Source organism: Stylophora pistillata, chromosome 1, assembly GCF_964205215.1.
Source record: "Stylophora pistillata chromosome 1, jaStyPist1.2, whole genome shotgun sequence".
Taxonomy (NCBI): domain Eukaryota; kingdom Metazoa; phylum Cnidaria; class Anthozoa; order Scleractinia; family Pocilloporidae; genus Stylophora; species Stylophora pistillata.
The window spans coordinates 10,392,079-10,412,371 of NC_142519.1; the positions used below are offsets into that span (position 1 = coordinate 10,392,079).

At 39.6% G+C, this 20,293-nt stretch overlaps 2 protein-coding genes and 1 long non-coding RNA gene across 9 annotated transcripts in view; 1 reads left to right on the forward strand and 2 right to left on the reverse strand.

The window, feature by feature from the left end:
- LOC111321948 (cGMP-dependent protein kinase 1) overlaps window positions 1–1,784 on the reverse strand; it is a 50,457-nt gene extending 48,673 nt beyond the window's left edge. The window contains exon 1 of the mRNA XM_088735779.1: window positions 1,664–1,784. The gene's annotated coding sequence lies outside the window, so the exon portion shown is untranslated. The remainder of the gene's footprint in view (window positions 1–1,663) is intronic.
- Window positions 1,785–2,101: 317 nt separating this feature from the next.
- On the forward strand, window positions 2,102–2,737 carry LOC148741176 (uncharacterized). Its single transcript, XR_015992423.1, has 2 exons — window positions 2,102–2,241; window positions 2,664–2,737. It is a non-coding gene; the product is annotated as an uncharacterized LOC148741176 (long non-coding RNA).
- Window positions 2,738–3,300: 563 nt separating this feature from the next.
- LOC111321947 (7-dehydrocholesterol reductase) lies at window positions 3,301–18,757 on the reverse strand. Of its 7 annotated transcripts, XM_088735822.1 has the most exons (4): window positions 16,070–16,172; window positions 12,951–13,116; window positions 11,734–11,864; window positions 3,301–5,642 (listed from the first exon to the last, which is right to left on the reverse strand). In XM_088735822.1, the coding sequence occupies exon 4, from the start codon at window positions 5,599–5,601 to the stop codon at window positions 3,892–3,894; it is 1,710 nt and encodes a 569-aa protein (XP_088591948.1). In that variant the 5' UTR covers window positions 5,602–5,642; window positions 11,734–11,864; window positions 12,951–13,116; window positions 16,070–16,172; the 3' UTR covers window positions 3,301–3,891. The 7 variants fall into 7 exon arrangements, 6 of the variants coding, with proteins under 6 accessions (XP_088591948.1, XP_088591951.1, XP_022780700.1 ...); XM_088735825.1 differs by lacking the exons at window positions 12,951–13,116; window positions 16,070–16,172 and adding an exon at window positions 18,620–18,757; XM_022924965.2 differs by lacking the exon at window positions 12,951–13,116 and having other exon boundaries at window positions 16,070–16,196.
- Window positions 18,758–20,293: the final 1,536 nt, after the last annotated feature.

Consider the following 20,293-nt stretch of genomic DNA (forward strand, 5'->3'; position numbering starts at 1 on the left):
AGCATTTTCACACAGCAAAACGCTCAGGTTAAGTCACGTTTTTGTAAGCCAAGTGCTTAAAACAATGCAATGAAACAAGCCTGGCGAGGAGTGGTGTCCTGGGAGACAATTGCTATCAGGCGCTACAAATAGATCCAAGCTTTTTTGTTTCGCAGCAATTAGCCAAAGGAAAATAATTATAGCGACACGTTCCACTCATGAATAATCTAAAATCGATCTTCTTGACTTTTTTCCATTATTATTATTTCATCAAGAAAACAAAACGCGCCGCTGGCTTTGTTTGATTGACAGACCACACAATTCAGTGGCTTCTTACTGATCCCGTTTGGTTATTTTATCATTTTGTAAATTTAATTGAAACGGACAGAAAATATTGTAAGAAAGCTTGATTGTTCTGCGGAGGTGATACTTTATTTGGATTTTGAGAGAACGCGCTTCTTTAAACACAGCTGGGGGCTAAAAAAAAGCTAATATCAACTGCTGTTCACTTTTATTATTCCTTTACGTTTAAACGGGGTCGCTTTCAAATTTTCCGTCGATCATTTCGTATTTACTGCCCTCAGGGCTGTTTTTAATAGAATGACGTTCTTTCGATCTTTATTACTTGTTATCAAATCTCGTTTAGATAGAGCAAAGAAGGGAAATAGTTAAAAAACCTACCCAGTGCAAAGAATAGTTATGTCTGATTTTTTTTTTCTGGTTCGATTTTATTTGCAATGTGCGACTATTTGGTGCGAAACCTCTAGCTGTTTTATGGCGGGCATACGTCTCCAGTAGAATTGACACGGCAGCACTTGACATAGGCCGTTGGTTTCAATGTCTTCTTAGAGATCCAAGATGTCACGTAAAATGTGGAGAGATTCTTTAAATTGAAGCACGACAAAGAGAGCTTTGAACTGTGTAAACAGCCTCTGAAACAATGTAAACTCTAAAGTTTATTTTCGCGACATTGATCTGTAAATTATACTGGTGTTTGTCGTCAAAGATGTTAGCTTGAAGTCGTATCGCGCCGGATAGAAATTCATATATAATTCAATCGATGCCAAGATAAACAAGATAATCTTTATAAAACTGTTCAACCGGGTTCCTTCTTATCCAACAATGCATCAATAAGTTGATTAGTGAATCAAAACATCGCCAATATCGGTTAGCTTCGAATCAGCGGTGGTTAAGTGTAATGATCTTTTTGCTTCGCAGTCTACATTGTAATGCCTACCTAATTTAACGACGCATTCCGCTCCACTCCAGCGTATCGCTTAACTTGGTTATGGCTCCGAAGAACCTCTTCCACAGAATATCAACACATGATTATGATTTGACTGTTATTCAAGTGACCGCGAGAACGGAAGCTTAAGAAGGATATGACTCCGATGTAAACAAGCTCGATAGCCGATCCGTGAAGGCTCGGATAAGCTTTTCATTGATTTCACACAACTGACACAAAACGATAAATTGCGATTCACTTTTCCTTTAAAATCCAGCAGACATCGTGACGGCGAAGTTTGTGTCAGACAATGGATTATGAGCCAAAGTCACTTACTAGTACTTCCTAGAGACCAATACCGCGTCGGATTTGCTCACAGTTACAGTCGATGGTTTAATATATCCCTAAAATTCGACAAGAATCTAAACTGCCTTGAAACCTCGATCAGCCATAACTTACCTGTGATGATGATCGGATTGTCAATCACACTATTGCAGCGAGCGGCTCACTTCACTGAGATGGTGACTGCTTCCAATGAGACGATGGTAGCTGCACCTCGTAAAGGAGACTCTTTGCGGTGCTACAAGTCGAAGTGGTGTGGTCAAATTAAGCTTCATGAATAAAAAATCACACGAAAGGAAACACTTCAAATCTAGCTGCGGTGTGACTCAGTTAAAAACAAATTCACACTCTGATGAGACCACAGTGACAGCAACATAGAGTTCTAAAACATAATGAGCTCGAAAGATTCCACAACAAAGATACAATACCTTGTATTTTTAGGAAACATCCTTTAAAAGCAATGGTTCCGTATTTTGTTCTTGTTTGTCAGCTTTGCTTGAGGCATTCTTTTACTTCTTACGTTTCAGTATTCAACGCTTAGGGCTATTTAACAGCCTGGTATGTTGATGGAAACCGAAAATAGCATAGCACGCCACAAGTGGGAACAATCTGACACTGACCGCCACAAGACTTGCAAGTGACACGTTTTCTGTGGTGTTTGACAACTGACAAGCGCTCTCCGCTTCACTGCTCAGGTGTTTGTATAACAACGTATTTAATTTCTCTTAAAAACAGAAAGGTTTTCATTATGCTATTGTTAGAAGGTGCTGACCCGTCGTCAAAACTCTGAGAAAGTGAATGGTAACCAAAGTTGGCCTGTTAAGTCTTGTTATCGAGTATCCTAAGACAGTAGACCGCCGGGGTTCGCAGTCAATTGTTATCTTCATTAGATATCTTTATAATGAGCCAACCCATTGCGCGTTTTGCATTTTAGGAATTTTTTATTAAGTCTATAATTAAAGACTCCCGAGAGTGTTTATCTGAAGAGTTGCAGAATACTTCTCTTACGTTAAAGGGGCAGATTTTGGTAGAGAAGCTCTCTTTTTCTTGCAATTTATGGATCGGTTGTAGTGTTTCCTTTTTCACTTTTTTAAAACTTACTCTGTTTATTCTACAGAAGATATTCAAGTTAACCGTGGAATGTGAAACAAAGCCGTTCTTAAATCCTTTGATTACAGTTCTTTTGTTGAAGTAATCGTTATACCGTGATTGGCATTACACGTGCGCAAACCCTTGTGTCCAGTACAGCTCTGCCAACGTTTTCGTGACCTTCTCTGCATTCATGTTAACAGGCGTTGAAGTTTACGGTCAGGAGAGCTCATCACCTTGAAAAGGCCCTCCATTCTGCTGCTCTCTGTCAGTTATGATTACATCAATTAGCCACAGGGGAAAAACATAACTCATTTTCCTAAGCTATCTTTCTTAATACACAGTTTTCGAGAACACAACAATCTTTTCGAGAACCACAGCAGGTGCCATGCTGAACTACGTTAGTGGGATTTCGATTCAGAAACTTACTTTGTTCATACCACAAACTGAAAAATCTTAGAAGCCGGTTCTGGACCAATCGTAACGTCTCTATTGAAAACTGCTCTACAGAGTGTCTACAGATGATAGTAGCCACTCTGTTGAACTACACACAAGTCTAGAGAAGGGGCGTGTCCAAGGAACGTCCTTCTCCGTAAATTACTGAGCTACAAGCTACGTGCTCTTGGAACGAATGCACTAATTATGAATAAAAATGGATGCGAAAATATAGAAAACAATTATTATTTGCTCACGCAGCCACCTAAAGAGCTGTTGAATTGCACTGAAATTGTTGAATAAACTCTTATCTGATAGTGAATTCAGCATAAGTTTATCTAGAATCATGAGTAAACTTTGAGAATGCAAGTAAATATCGAAAATGCAAGACAGATAATTTGCGGGAATTTCCTGTACAAAAATCATCCTCATCACCTTCGTGTAAATACATTACTTCTATCTTAAGGAAAGCGTGGTAAATCACTCTCGAATCAATGAAAAAAGTAACTGTCCCAGAAAGAGAACGTGTAATCCATGCCGAATTCAAGATCGAAGAAATTCTGTCTGCTAACAGTTGACAGCTAGTGTAATACGAGTATTATCTCACCGAGCATAATGAACTTGCGATACATATTTCCCTTTAAATTCCAACACCAAGATAAATAAATAACAGGCATGTTCACGAAGCGATGTCCATGTCTGCTGACCACAAGAGTACATGACCTTAGGCCCTCTTGCTGTCCAATAATGACAATATTTTTCTGTCCAATGATGGAAAATTTGTTTTCATGCACCAAAAAATAATCTATTTTCAACTTTTTTCAAAATACGTCCGGAATGATCCTGTACGGCACCATTTTACAATACTTCTCCCAGTACACGCCATACTTCTGCCTGCATCTTACGTCATCACGGTAAGAACGGTGAACCAGAAGGCACAGCATGAAAACGAAATAGAAATACGGCAACACGTGACCAAATCCACACGCTAGGCAGTACGACAACGCGTTCAGCAAGTCACCGACGTAATTGAAATGGCGGGAGAGTCCCCACCAACCAGAAGCCAGAATGTAGGAGACCTGTGGCTTGGAGTCGGTGGTGGCATAAGGTGCTAAAATGTACCGAGCTGGTTTGCCCCAGATCGCACATTTACCATTCGTTTTCATCTCAACCCGGAAGTAATCTTTTTGGTGGTTGACAGATCGGAAGATCAAGTAACCGGTCAAACCCATTAAGAGTGTGGCTGCACATCCCCACCAGGGCAGGTTCACTGGATTTCGGGCCAGGTATACACTTTGTAGAGTATACATAAAGGGAAGCCAGACCGTGTCTCCCCAGGCCAGGTAGAAGCCAAAGTGGTCGTGGGCGATGTCAATAGTGCGCAGATACCAGGATTCGTTGAGGAAGAAGTCTACAACATAAGTAGCGTGCAGTAGGTTGACGAGAATCATTGCGTTACTAACGTAACCAAAGTCTTTGTACTGCTTGGCAGCGAATGACAAATTGATCAAAGTCCAGGCCACAATTCCAGGCCTTCCGTTGAAAAACAACTTGAAATCAAAAGGGCCAATTCTGGGGTTGTGTTCAATACCCATAAAGAAGTCGTAGAAACACGATCCACTGAAACACCGATCCTCTGAATGACTCGGAAAATAATACGCCTTGACGTAGGATAAGAGAGTCAAGCTGAAGCCAAACACATTGGAAATGACCATGAGGGCTCCCCAGTTGTCGCTGATAATCGTAGCTTCTATCAGGCTCATTTTGACCAAGATAAAGAACAGAACGTGGGACACAACCCATGCACTCATGCCATTACAGTTATAGGTCAATACGTTTCCAGCTGGCGTAGCTGTTCCGCGTCTGATGCGGCCAGGAAGTACCAAGAACAAAAACACTTGCAAAAGCATCCACGCGCTGTACAACATGATCGGACCTCTGCTAACTTTCGGGATGTTCCGTCTCGCGAAGGCGATGATGGTCCTGGCGGATATCTCGTGAAGTACTTGTCCTCCCAAATCTCCAAGAGAGCACTGATATGCGTGACAGGCGAGCCAGAAGAAGGAAACACAGACTGGTGGCCATAGCAACATTAGGAACCCTATGATATTGACGCTAAAACCTGGCAGACCCGGGGACAAATTAATGATGTCATTTTTGCTTCTAATCCTCTCGCCATCCTGGACTTGATTTCCTGCTCTTCTCCTTTTAAAGAGCCCTTGAGCAGCGTCGCGCTGTGAATCGGAGGCTGATATGCCCACGTGACCATTCTGTGTTTCTACCAAGTGACCATTCTGCGTTTCTGCCATGTGACCATTCTGCGTTTCTGCCATGTGACTATTCTGCGTTTCTGCCATGTGACCATTCTGCGTTTCTGCCATGTGACCATTCTGTAAGTCAGATACGTGACCATTCTGTATGGCAGACACATGGCCATTCTGTGTAGTGGGTTCTTCAGTGTATTTGTGCATCGTGCCCCCGTTTATAACAGAGTGGGCGTCGTCTGTTTTAACTTCAGTGGGCGACTTCATGATGGAGTTGGCCGAGAAACAAACTCTGTCCACGCAAATACCTGAAACAGAACGAACAAAGATTATGAAAAAAATGATCTACAAAATGGCCACGACTAAGAAGATACAAAACAAGTTAATCCTTTTGCGAGTGATTTGCATCTAACTTGTCCGTTTGGTATTACAGCAGAATCAAACATTTAGGTAACGAGAATAAAGGAAATGATCGCGAGGTCAAAAAGTTCTTGATTATTAAACAAATTCTCCTTGTAAGTGCCTTTGGAAATGTATAGAGAACAGTGTGGAGACTACACATACTAATGTATTTGTATGAAGGTTAAGGCATCTTCAAAAACGTTTTGGCGAAGCTAGAGAAAGATCTAAAGTCACGTGTTTTAGAAGTTTCTTGTAGAAACGCCTGGAATAGGACGGAATAGGTTTGAAGCGCGCAGTCTTTGTGTTAAAAGAAAAACGACGTTGAAATGGAGCAAAACTCAAACACAAATCTACGTATTACATGAACAACTCAAAGATTATATCGTTAAATCGCATAAAATTTCTTGAAATTTAATCCCAGAAACGGTCACGAAGGAATCGTTGTAATGGATGCTTCAATTCAATAGACCTAAAATGACTTCAGCTCTGTTGGATCACTCGAGGAAAGGAAGCCCTTAGCTTTCTTTTACTTAGCGAGCTAATTGGTGAATACCATCTTTATACACCATAAAAATTAAAGTGAAATACTCAACCGAAGGCTGCAGATGTAAGTGCTCAAACACAAGTTTCTTAAACTTCAGTTCTTTAATTTACACTGTCAGTGGGGTTTCACCGTGCTTGTTTTTTAACAAAACATATTTACATAGCTGGCCATAATAAAATCTCCGCTTTGTTCATTTCATGTCTAAAAATTATGCACATTAAGAATGCACAATGCAACCTTACTACGTATTCAGAGTGAGAATGCTCGGGTCTCACCTTACCAACCAACTGATTGTAGTTTTAAATTAAATTTTGTGGCGTTTCACATGTTTCTAATCGCTGCCGGCGCAAATTTACCGATACGACCCAAATACGATAGAAGAATCATTCAGGAGTGCTATCCACTAGGCTACTTTTTACTTTACGGTGTTTTCAGAATCCGAACTTGAAACTATGAACGTAACTTGGATCTAGCTCCCACACACCCCCAAATTTTCTAAGTCGTGAACAACCGAAATGCCGGTATGCCGTCTATTTACATAAAATATTGCCGATAGTGAAAACTATGTAAAGGTCATAACTAATAATTTAAAAAAAAAACAACATAACTAATAATTTGAAAAAAAAAACACTGCTTTAAATCCATTTACAGACAACCGTACAGCAGTCGCCAAGACAAATTTAAGGCATTCCTCGGTGCAAGAACCAGTGAATCGGCTCTTTGTTTTGTCACCAGTAGTAATTTAAGATCTATTGTCTTGACTTTTTTGTGCTCTTTGTTCGCCGTTAATCGTGAAGGGAACAGGTTATCACACCAAGAGTGAGCCAAGATTTACCAGTTCGAAACAAGTTTGGAGGAATGATGACCAATCTTTGGATCGATTTGGATAGTCGTGTCAGCTTAGTCGTCTTTCAGTTATTCTTATGTCAATGGACCATCAGGAAATTACGCTTCTTGTGCTACTGGATCTAAGCGCTGCTTTTGATACAATCGATCATCAGATTCTCCTTAATGTTCTTGAAAGCGATTTTGGAATCATTGGCTCTGCCCATAAATGGTTTGCGTCTTATCTGTCTGGCCGAAAACAACGTGTTCTCATAAACGATCGAACATCAGATGATTTTCATTTGAACTGCGGTGTCCCACAAGGCAGCTGTATGGGTCCTATTTTATTCATATTATACATATCTCGACTATATCACGTGATCGCTAACCATCTCCCCTCTGCTCACGGATATGCCGATGATACACAACTTTATCTGTCGTTTAGACCCAATGACATATCTTCGCAAGACCACGCCATAGCTGCTCTTGAAGCCTGCATTTCGGATGTCCGCTCATGGTTGATTTATAATCGCCTGTTAATTAACGATTCTAAAACCGAATTCTTAGTTGTTGGTTCCCGCCATCAATTATCAAAAATCGCAATTGATTCCATCACAGTCGGTAATTCTACCATTCAGCCTCTCAACACTGTTCGAAATCTGGGTTCCTGGTTTGACTCCAATATGTCCATGTCCATTCACATTGGTAAGATCTGCAGCAAAGCTTTTCATGGATTGTATAAAATTCGCCAAATTAGGAAATTCCTCAGTCCTGAGTCCACGAAGACTCTTGTCCACGCATTTGTGACTTCGCATTTAGACTATTGCAACTCCCTTTTATTTGGCGTACCCAAGTACCAGACAGAGCGTCTTCAGAAGGTGCTTAACGCCGCTGCTCGACTAATTTTTAGGATTCCCAAGTTTCACCACATCTCGTCCGCCTTATATAATCTTCACTGGCTTCCTGTGGCTTATCGCGTCCATTTTAAGTTGTTACTTTTAATTTATAAAGCTTTAAATAACCAAGGCCCACTATACATAAAAGAATATCTGCAGCCACCCAGTGTCAAGGGTCATCAGCTACGTTCCTGCGATCAGGGTCTCCTTAAGGTCCCAAGAACTAACTTTAAGACCTTTGGTGATCGTGCCTTTGCCCGTTCTGGACCTTTTTTGTGGAACGAACTGCCGCTTGAAATTCGAAACAGTCCAAGTGTAACGATTTTTAAGTCAAAGCTTAAGACACATCTATTCATGCTGGCTTACAGTTTGTTTTGATATTTTGTCGTTTATCATTTTAATATTTGTAGTTAATAATGTTGTAAAGCGCTTTAGAATATTTTATAATTTTAGCGCTTTAGAAATACATTTGATAATAAAAATTAACGGTAAAAAACTACGACGTTTCGAAGTCTGCATGACCTCATTATCAAGTAAAATGTTAAAACTGATGTAAAATTGTAGCTCAGAGATTATATACAAATAAAATGTGATCATCGCTGAAAAAGCCTTTAAAAACAACTGGTTTAATGAAACGCATGGTCTCAACCTCACAAAGACAGGTCTTACCGAACTTTTAAGAATAGCAACCAAAGATCAGCTATTTCAGTTCGACGGTCAACTTTACGAGCAGGTGGACGGTGTGGCCATGGGCTCGCCCCTGGGACCCCTTATGGCAAACGTTTTCCTGTGCTCCATTGAAGAACAACTGGATCGCAACAACAAGTTACCAAGTTTCTACAAAAGGTACGTCGACGACACATTAGCCACGATGCCAAATATTCAAGCCGCAACAGCCTTCCTTTCAACATTGAACGACTGCCATCCTGCCATACAGTTCACAATGGAAATTGCTGAAAACAACAAGCTTCCATTCCTCGGTATGATGATTGAGAAAAACGGTTGCCACCTGACAACAAGCGTATATCATAAACCAACTGATACAGGACTGCTCTTACATTACCAGAGCCATGTCGATCAGCGTTACAAAAGATCTCTGCTGAATACAATGCTGAACCGAGCTTACCGCCTGTCATCAACGAAAGAATCTTTTACGAAGGAATGCCTGCATCTCAAGCGGATGTTTACTGAGCTTAAGTACCCAGTGAAACTCATCAACTCAGCTATCGCCTGGTACACGAGTTCTACGATCCAAAGCCGTCACGAAACCCCAACTGAACTTGACGCGGCTACACAAAAACCTGTCAGAATAACTTTACCATTTAAAGACCAAAAATCGGCCGACACAGTAAGACATCAGCTGAAAGATCTTGGCCGGAAAATCGGAACTGACCTACAACCAGTTTTCACGAGTCGTAAGATCGAGGGAAAGCTCAAGATACAAGAAGAGAAGCCCGCTTTAATTAACCACCAATGCGTTGTTTACACTTTTAAATGTGATTCGTGCGATGCGGATTATATCGGTTATACCACACGCCATCTTCATCAACGCATAGAAGAACATAAAGCCTCTGTCATTGGCAAGCATCTGAAAGAAGCCCACAGTGTAGCGTCCACTAGCCTAGAGGAAATGTTTTCCGTTCTCAAGAAATGCCGCGGAAAAATGGACAGCCTAATTCACGAAATGCTATTCATTCGCGAACAAAAACCAAAGCTAAACACGCAGTCTGACTCAATACGTGCAAAAGTATTTATTTAAACATATACTGCACGATCTGACATGCTAAACACCAATAACAATGAACGCTCATTATTCTAATGAAGTTATCACATTTTATTTGTATATAATCTCTGAGCTACAATTTTACATCAGTTTTAACATTTTACTTGATAATGAGGTCATGCAGACTTCGAAACGTCGTAGTTTTTTACCGTTAATTTTTATTATCAAATTTAGCGCTTTAGAAATGTAAATTATTATTAAATTATTATTATTATTATTCATTTAAAGCAATGACAGAAGAATTGACCGCACTTCTTACCCACACGATTTTGATTTCCATATGGCGCATTTTTAAATTGAATCTCGAGATTTTCTATGGAAGCATTAATTTTTCCTTTCACCGCTCGATGATCGGTTTAGAATCTTGTGTCATCCTCTGAGCAAATCAGATGCACGCTAACTAAACCCGACAATTAACGACGTGATGTCTCGTGTTTTTCCACGCTTCAGGCACTTTCCACGTTTTCAGTTTGCACGCTTTCACCTTGGGTTTTTCTTGGTCCTGCGTGTTTTTTGTTCGTTTTGATTAGCCTTTGGGTTAATCTTGTCGTTGGTTATGCAACTTAAAATAGATTTGAATTCTACGATTGCTTTATCCTCTAAACCCCTTTTTTCTAAGCATAATATTTTTTCACTTTACTCTTTTTATAAATTCCATGTTGCCTGTTTTGTATTCTCACATTTTAATAACCTTTTACCTGCTCGTGTTTCCTCGATGCTTCATTTTAATTCTGAATATCACAATTATTTGACTCGTTCGCGTTTTAACCTGCATAAAACCTGTCATAAGTATCAATTTGCTATCACTTGGCAAGCTCCTATTTAATTGGAATGATATTCCATTATCTTTTTGGTCGCTTTCTTGATCTAGAACGTTACCTTGGACCATCCGTTTACAAATCGTAATACCAGGTTTTCTCCTATCTTTTACAGTTCGTAACCATTTTTGTAACTCCAGCACAAAATCGCCAGATCTTGTATCATTTCTTTTCTTTACGTTTTGAATTTTTGTACAAGAACTGAGACACGCTTATGCGCATTAATTTTAGTGGTAATTTTCATTTCGGGATGTCACGGATTCATGAGTCAAACTAAACAAACTCGTTTTGATACAGTGACTCGCTTAAACTATTTTTCCTCCAATCCTTTTAAAATAAACTCATCAATCTTAGCATCGTACAAAATTCCGCGAATCCTAAATGTTAGTCTAGAAAGAAAATTTGAATTTGAATATTTTTTTTGTGTCGTTGGATTTTGCTGATTCGGCGTTTGAAAAGAAATATTAATTTTTTAGTTATCTCATTTGACTGTTCCGTTGTTCCTTAATTTAATCGTTCGTAAGCCGCCAAAGCTGAAAACCACCAAGTTTCAGAAAAACTCTCAAATAACTTATAGGCCTTGGCCGATAAATGTAAATGAAAGAAAGCTTTTATAACAATCTATGCCGCAGATATCCGGAATAAAAGATTATACAGCGCTGTTTATTTTATTTCTGGAATCGCGAAAAAACGCAGAGGGATAATATAATGATTGATTCTGTTGAATTTTGTAATAGATCAATCCTCTTACACATATGCAAATGTGAGCATTGGCTGTCACGACATCAATATTCCTATTCATCTCTTAACTCAAAGCCGCCTGGGCTTTCCAAACCAACGATTGGCAAGGTAAGAATGTTCACTTCAACTCTCAGCTTGTATTTCCTTTCATTTCTAGTGGAATCTACGGTCTCTCATCCAGCTATACAATTGACCCATTGAGCTAAACGTAACCTGAACTCGAACGATTTCTCATGGAATCCTTGTTTAGTATATTGATATTGAAGTGTTGTCATTTTCCCTCTGTAATTTACCAGTATGCCAAGGTCAGAGAGAAAGATTCGGGTAAAAAAACCGGCCCGATAGTTTTTCAAATTGTTTGCTGAGCTAGAACAACTTCCAATCACTTACCTTTACACTTTGTTCGTATATTTTCCCAACAAAAGGCTGTACAAGTTGTGAGGTCTTCTGTCACCCCGACGAAGTTTGTCTATGAACTGTGACCCTCAAATCAGCGGTTAATCAACAGCGAGGATATCACCCTACCGGAAATAATCAAGCTATTATTCGAAATCATGCAAACACTATGGTGTCACGAGGGTATACTAGACATCCAGCGCCTCAAACTCGCTGTTTTAAGCTGTGGATCATGGGGTGGAAAATCCCCCCGCAATATGGCCTTGATTTAGAACCCTTAACACCCAGAAGTAACATGTATTAACATGTAACTTCTCCCTTTAATATCCATACATTATTTAGTAAACAGAAAATGAGAATACTCAAATTTTTCAGATAAAAGTTGTCATTTTGATCCAACAACAAATTCTCATAACTAATTTAAAAGAAAATGTGTAGCAACTAGAGGGAAGAATAAAAAAAAATAGTTCTTGGGGGTTTAAGAGTTAAAACATTCGACCTTCTATCGTAAATGTTGTATTATTGTAAATCAACGTAACTAAAAAGCGTTTAACCCGGATAAATCAGCCGAAGCAAGGTTGACTTTTTTTTGTCACGATATTTCTTTCACGTAAAGACTATTCAGACCCCTGCATTGGAAAACTGGAAGTTGTAATGACCCTTTGATGGCTTTTTTTTCGTTTTCGACCATCAACAACACTACAAGACTGTCAGCGTTGACAGCGAGCTTGCCAGGATATCACTTGTGCACACGCAAGTCCGATCGTCCAACAGCGGATGAGAATTTCAACTAAGATTATTTCTCTGTGGTTCCGGTACAAAACACCTCGTGAAATTTCCAGAAGGATGACTGAGCTTCTTTCAGTCAAGCACTAGGAGTTAGCACATTATCTTGCAGATCATCAAAATCGAGTAGAAGTCGGCTTCTGCACGAACTTGAAACTGATCCAGACACGTGCTTCCGTAAAAGTACGTGGCTTCTCTCCAGAAAATAAAGTCCGTGCCTATGTGGTGCATTTTTTAAAGGGATCGGAACCCAAATTGAAAACCACATGGAAAAGTACAGGAGGCTTTTCATCCAGCTACCCTCAGATAATATTTTCAGAATATTATATTGAGGAAGAGAAAAAGCCCCGTCTGGTAAGGAATGTAGCTCTTGTGGTTTGGGTTGAGGACGTGGAAAACAACTAAGAGAATATCTCCTTACTAACCTGGCCTGTTCGAGCTGTACTGTGGCAGTACGGTTTACGACCGTTTCCGTGGAAACGGTACGGTCCGTATGGCAAAATCCCGACCGAGTAAGAACCAATCAGAACTCTCGGATTTATCTCAGGACTGCCTTGCCATATCGGATATAATTTGGATACATCAACAAAGCTGAAATGGTAAATAAGCCACCGTAACGATTACAAAAGCTGACGTTTCGAGCGTTAGCCCTTCGTCAGAGCGAAAGACGAAGGGCTAACGACGAAGGGCTAACGCTCGAAACGTCAGCTTTTGTAATCGTTACGGTGGCCAATTTACCATTTCAACTTTGTTGATATATCCAAATTATTTCGTTACCCCCACCGACGCAGCCCCTTACAGTTTCTTTAGAAACTATCAGCCTTTGCCATATTGTAGTTTGTATAAATTACATGTTACCTTTTAGTATACAATTGATTTCGGCAGATATTCAGAAGAACAGGAAAATACACTGTACGTTGTTCCCTCACGGAACCCTTAACACTCCAAGACGTAGGTATTCGCTTTACATCTTTACATTAGGCATAGAGCTGCCATTGCATGGAATTCACTTCCTGATTCGATCAAAAAGTCTTCTAGCTTAGAATGTTTTAAAAAAAGACTTAGATCTAGTAAGGACTTAATTAATTCTATAAGTTATAATAAGGAATCTTCCATGATAAGAAATAGGAATGAGGAATTTCTTTATTAATCTCATCTTAATCAAATCATACCTAAATTTTTAAAACTTTGACAATTATTTTACCTAGTTCTTAACTATATTCTTAAATTGTAGTTCATAGTCCTATCTATTTATATTTGTACTATTATTATTACTTATTGTTTAATTTCTGTTGACTTTCTATTTATTCACATGTATACACCTTAGTTTTTAAATAGTAGATAGGCAGGTCCACATCGGGACTTCAGTCTTGCGTTTTCTGTAACCTGCGTTATCAAATAAACTATGTATGTATGTATGTATGTATCTGTAGTGAACTTCTACACTCGGCTGCTTAATTCAATTTATGACGTCACAAACCCTTGGATTTAAATGGTAAGGGTTCGTGCACGATCAACACAACGGTCAAACACTGCGCATGCACGAGAGTTTAAAAATAATAAGAGGGATTTCCGAACACGTTTCTAGCGTAAAGTGAGGAAGAAAAGGTTTAATTCCTAACTTTTCCAATGTTTAAGACAAATGAATGAAGGATTTTGGAGAAAGATTAAATCTTAGTCTTCTTTTATTTTCAGATATCCCAACAGTTTTTAACGTGGACTCTGCAAATGACAGAACCTTTATTTTGCCCTTGCAGATTATCCAAACAGTTTTTAACGTGGACTCTGCAAGTGACAGAACCTTTCTTCTGTCCTTGCAGATTAAACAACAATTTATACAACGAAATGCACATGTGCAGTCATTTGACCGTTGTGTTTGCACGATCTGGTACTAAGAGGGCCTAGCTAGAAACTAGCTTATGCTATGAGTGGATCTCTTTTTACGCTTGAAGATTTTTGCCACGCTTTTGGGAAATGAGCCCGCAAGAGTCGGTAAAAGTTCTGCTGGGGGTCTGGCACCAACCCATGGCAAACCTCTCCCCATGCAGTTGGTCTCAAATCTTTCCGCGACCGGAGTAACGCGCGAGCCACAGCAGCAACAACGAGAGCCTGGTTTCCATATCGCTGTCTTTTTCTGCCCTTGTCACCTTTGTCAGTTTAAATTTGAAATGCTAAAGTGCTCTCACGGCCGCACAGGTGCAAATTCTCGACTGATGCACGAAAGCTCAAGCGGAGTTCCACACTTTAAGCCAAGTAGCCCAGGACTAGCTTGGTTTTATTCGAAAATCGCATATCTGAAAAGGTATGGATTTTCCTCATTCAGACTGTAAAAACCTGCGCTGAAATAGTACTAATAATACTAATTGAAAATTGCGGCAGTCATTACTTTGGTGCCAACAAGTAATTTCAACGCATGAGTGAGTGAAAGATGGGATACCCCTCGCCGATCAAAATAACTTCAGCTTAGTCATATGAGAATATCTATGTGTCTCGTTTTCTCTGTTTTGGTCAGATCATGGAAAATTTTGTTCCTAAGTGGCGCGTAGATGAAACAAGTACGGAAAACTAAAAATCAATTTCAGAGCCGGTTGGTTTATTGTTTGGAAAGCTGCAACACACCTGTCATAGCCGGCAAACAAAAGCAACTTTTTCATATAAATTTGCATTTTAAGGAAAGCAAATTCGGGGTGACTCTCGGTTCTAATAAGATTTTCATAATTCTGAAAAACACCGACAGCAAAAAGACCCTAAAAATGAATCGCTCAGGGGCTCTCGCCAAACCGTTTAATGTTTGATATTCAAGTCGGCGACCCTTTACCTTGAGTAAATGAAAAAGGCAAATAAACACTTCACGTTTAAAAACCCACTGACCGGCATCGACAGCGATTTTCAAGGCTTTTGATGAAATAAATATATTTTTGCGCTGATCCAACCACCGTGCAAAGCTTCGTGATACCACAGCCGTTGTTCTTCAGAAATGCAGTCCTTCGCCTCATTATGGCCCACCTCCTACTTCTACGATCAAAGTGTTTTCCTTGTAAAATTTCTATTTTAAGCGTAACTTCCTCGCGTGAAGTCGAAGCTACTTTCTAATTAGATTTACCGCAGAGTAAGATTGTCAGCTTCAAATCAGGGAATACAGTGGGAAAAAGTAAATGGTTCGCGCCTAAAAATTATTTCGAATAGAAGAATTGCGTTTAACACTTGTGGCCGTGTAAATTTGCTTAAAGAAAAGAGTATAAGCACTCATCGATATATTAAGTGATAACACAGTCATGGAGACTTACCATTCAAGTTGACGAATAATTTCATCATTCTATAATAGTCTTAGGAAAAGAACATTAGACTGTGCGTTCGTTTGGAGGTAGAAATTCAGTTTGATCTTGGTGACTACATTGATTTAGTCAGTCGCGCAACCCCAAATTTATTTTTAGCCTCTTAAAGATTAGATATATGACTTGAAATTGGTGCAAATGAAATTGAGGGTCTGATTTCTCATACAGAACTGGACTTGGAATTGGTAAAACAATGAAATAAAATTTACCTTCTTTTCAGCTGGTTTGTCGCTGAAAAATTTACCGTCGACGAATATTCCTGCCAAAACTGACAACACGGACTTGAATCACATGCTAAACTGGTGTTCTTGCTCTAGCAAGTTATCATCATACCAGAGACAAAGAAGACAATTGTGTGGTGTGTTTTCTATCCAATAGCAAGCGAGTGTGGTATAATGTCCATTTTTAAAGTGAAAGGAAGCAGCTTTTAAAGCGGAATAAAGACAAAAATAGATTAATGATAAACATATGATGAAAAGGTGTTTTTTGTTACTAAGATTGATATCGCGCCAAGATAACAGGCAGTCCAAGTGTTCGGGAGGCTTACTCGTGTACTACAAAGTTAAGCATGGTTAGCCAGGCAGATCCGTTAACAGATTGGTGTTGTATTCTGGTTAACAAATAGCTACTGATTTTCACAAATCGCCAGCTCCCATGAAAGAAAAAGGAAACAAATAAACCGCTTCTCGTTACGGCGTTTTGTATACTGTAAAGTACGGCTCTAATAGACATAATATGATCAACAACTGCAGCACTGGGGGAGCGTCAGCAGTGGTTGTGAAAATAAAATTTAGATTTTATTGCAAGTTATTCATATTGTAGAATATAAACAACAGCTGTTGCCCATTTCCCCTGCCAAACTTGTTTACATCTGTCCATGCAAAATAATGATGTTTCATGTGTGTTACTGTAGCCGAGTTGATATTCAGTTCATTTTGTCACGGGCCATCTAGTAGAGATTAATGTAAATATTTCTTGGCAGTACATCATTTAGGCGTGAGGAACGGGGTGCGCGATGCTTGATAGTCTGGCTTTGAACCATGACACCGCGCAAAGCGTCTTCGAAGAAACGGACAGCCTGACATGTGATTCGAATAATATGATCATGGGAAACAAAAAACAAAGTCACAGATTAGCTATTGGCCAGTTCAGTAATAACAACAACAAATTGCAAAGAAATGATAATCGAGTAAATAAATGAATGAAAGCAGAAAAATACCGAGACACCAATTTGTATACCAGCTAAACAAATTTCACCCTTTATATTCGATGAACTCGGCGCTAGGTCCCTGATACAAATATATTGTCCATTATTTCATTGTAGACTTTGAAATATGAAACTGCCGTTAATATCGCTAGCTGTCTACTTCTTAAGACAGTGACATAACTTATGTTAATAGAACACCAGAATACCACTGAATACTTGTCATTGACAATATAGCGCAACAAGCAAGTTTAGATCTGAACTGAAAGTCCTTGCAATTCGTCTTCGTGACAATGAGATTTCTTTATCTATTGATTGGTGCCCAATCTTAGCGGAGCTTCAAAAAAGAGGAAGGCAAAGATAATAGATAATCAGTGTAAAAAAAAATGGAACAATTTTTTTTTCCCAAGTGGGTTATTGTTTTGTCAAAGACGAAAGCAACTGATTGGTTCAGATTTCAGTCTTTTGAAACCTTCGTTGCACATGGCATTAGGTAAACAACATTTTAACTTTCGATTTGGACAATTATAGAACACCTTAGTTTCTCTTTTGGCTACAAGCAATTTGTTAGGGATTTCACACGATCGGGGGGGGGGGTACTCCCTTATAAGGGCTTAATGGGGATGTGCTGCCAGCCAGGGTATGTTTTTCGAGATTTTTGTCTTAAACAGGGTATCGAATTTATCATTTTTTGTCTTAATCAGGGTATCGATTTATCAATTTTTGTCTTAAACAGGATATCTTTTCTTGGAAGATAAACAGCAAAATTTTTACAAGCTCTAATTTTAATTAATATTGAATTCCGTTTATTTTGGCATTGATACCAGGCACATTAAATGTCTTAAACAGGGTATCAAAAATCGGAATTCTGTCTTAAACAGGGTAGGAAAATCAGCGATATTTGTCTTAAACAGGGTCAGGGAATGAGGGGCCGCGCCGCACCTCCCCACCCAGGAATATCTCGAGTTCCCCCCCGGGCATACGATACCTTGTTTTGACATATGGTTTGGTTTGTGCTTCGTGTGCGTACTGTATATCTAGATATGAATGCAACCAGGAGGTTTGGAGAGCACTCAAGAACTTAGAATTGCTCTCAGCTCGGCTGCACCTCAAGCAAGCCTTACGCTTCTCTCGTGCTATCCAAACTTCTTGCGTGCATCAATATCTCGATATACGCACAGGTTGAAGTATGAACCAATTTTTTTAATAACCGTTATTACGTAATTGAATCTGTGCGGTCATGCCGCTTCTACACCGTCGTCCTTTAGTAGGTAAGAGATCTCTCGTGTTTGTCAAAAATGAGCTGAAATCACAAAGCTGGAACGAATCTCTACAGAGTACGCTTGGCATACACAAATGGACTCCCTATGTGACAAAATTTGTAATTTGTCGGGCGAGCAAACTTCAAACGAACACTGAAAAACGGACGCTTAGAAGTGAAAGCTGCATCCCCCGAAAGTCGAGCAATTTTGAAAGTAGAAATATAATAAAACTCCCTCAAATCCCTCTAAATTTGCAAGAGAGTCTAGTAACATATGGTGTACGCTTTCTTTACCTCTCTTTTTGACCCAGTATATGATGGCTTCTCTCAGCTTTAGGTCAGATCCAGCAACACGCAATGAAAGGTCTAACCGGCTTCGGATAAGCAAATCTGTTTCCGTGATTTTACCAGCGAGCGTTGTCCGTGACCCTCGATAGCAGCCGTACTGATTTATAATAATATTTATAATAGCCTCCCGGCTAGCTCAATACACCCTGCCCTTCTCACGCAGCGCTATCTTGGATTCCATGTCGCACCAAATCGAGGCTGGACGGGCATAAACTTTGGGGGTGTGTTACACTAGTGTTACAGTAGGGATATATGACAAGTAAGCATGGCCCACGATCATTGCTCTGTTAACTTCTGTACGCACGACAAGAGAAATCAGAGTGGCAAGAATTTATCTTTTTTTCAATTTTCCTTCAAATTCTTTATTGAGATCGAAATGGATTGCCGCTATAAAGCGAGATGAAGGGCTAGATTTTGAGGTAAGAATCGAGCCGTAACCGGCGAGTTGTCAGACACAGCATAATATCTGAAAAAATGGTACGCATGGCGTGAATCACGAAACTGTTCGAACAAAATATTTCCATCTTGAACAATAACCTGAACAACTCGTCAATACCGAAACTTACCTTCGATATCAAGATGTAGCCTTCGCAGAAATTGCTGTAACCACGGGTTATTACTTTCTTTGGGACCTTTCCATCTTTCTCGAGCAATTTCTCAACGAAAGTTGAATCAAAATAGGGAATATTCTTGAGAGATTTCGACCACGTAACAGAAGCTACAATCTCAGCCATAGTGAATTGTACAATGTACAAAAATTTGCCAAACACGCGAACTATAGTGAACATTCTCCATTCTTCGAACTTGAGGCGGCAGGTCACGATCTGTTTATCTCAGCGAACATTAGCATCTGAAATATTTTCATATTCATCATTTGCAGTCAGTATCAACCTTGTTTCCTCCAGCATTCTTTCCAGTTTAGAGATTTTATCAAAGTAATGTTCGAGTTTCCGGTAATATTCAATATTCAAACAACTGAATACAGTTCTCGTTTCGAGTTAAGCATTTTTTAATATTTGGCGGAATGAAAACAATTCATTTCGAACGAGTTCTAGAGGGCTCTGAAGTTTTGAAGACGTGAGGAGATTTTTCACAAATCTGATAAACTCCTTGGCGACCGCCTTAGCCGTAGTGTACGTTTATGGAGGAGGGTGAATAGGGGTATGCAAATCCGCCGATCCGCTACGATTTGATAACCAAATCGGTCAGTTTGTTAAAAAAAAAATTGTTAAATCCCAATCCGTTCGCTACTTGCCTCGAAAAAAGGTGAAAAACACACGTTAAGCTGTTGTGTCTTAGCTTGGCAATGGCTTTCCCATCGAGCGAATTGCAATCGGTGGGGTATAGTGTCACGGATAAGGCCCGGGGGAACTCCCATATGAAACAAACGGGGATGCTCGTCGGAAATTTTAAATTTAATCCCTAAAGGAGACCATCTGGGCGTGGCTTAAGCAAATTTTGACCCCTAAAAGAGACCGCTCCTGTTCATGCATTGTCTCTTTGGCACTTGGTAAAATAGAAAACTAGTTAATGTTGAGGTAATACCGTAAACGAAACAAGTTAAAAAGAAAATTTCAATTGTTTCTCTTCGCGTAATTCTCTATTTCTTCGCGGAACCCT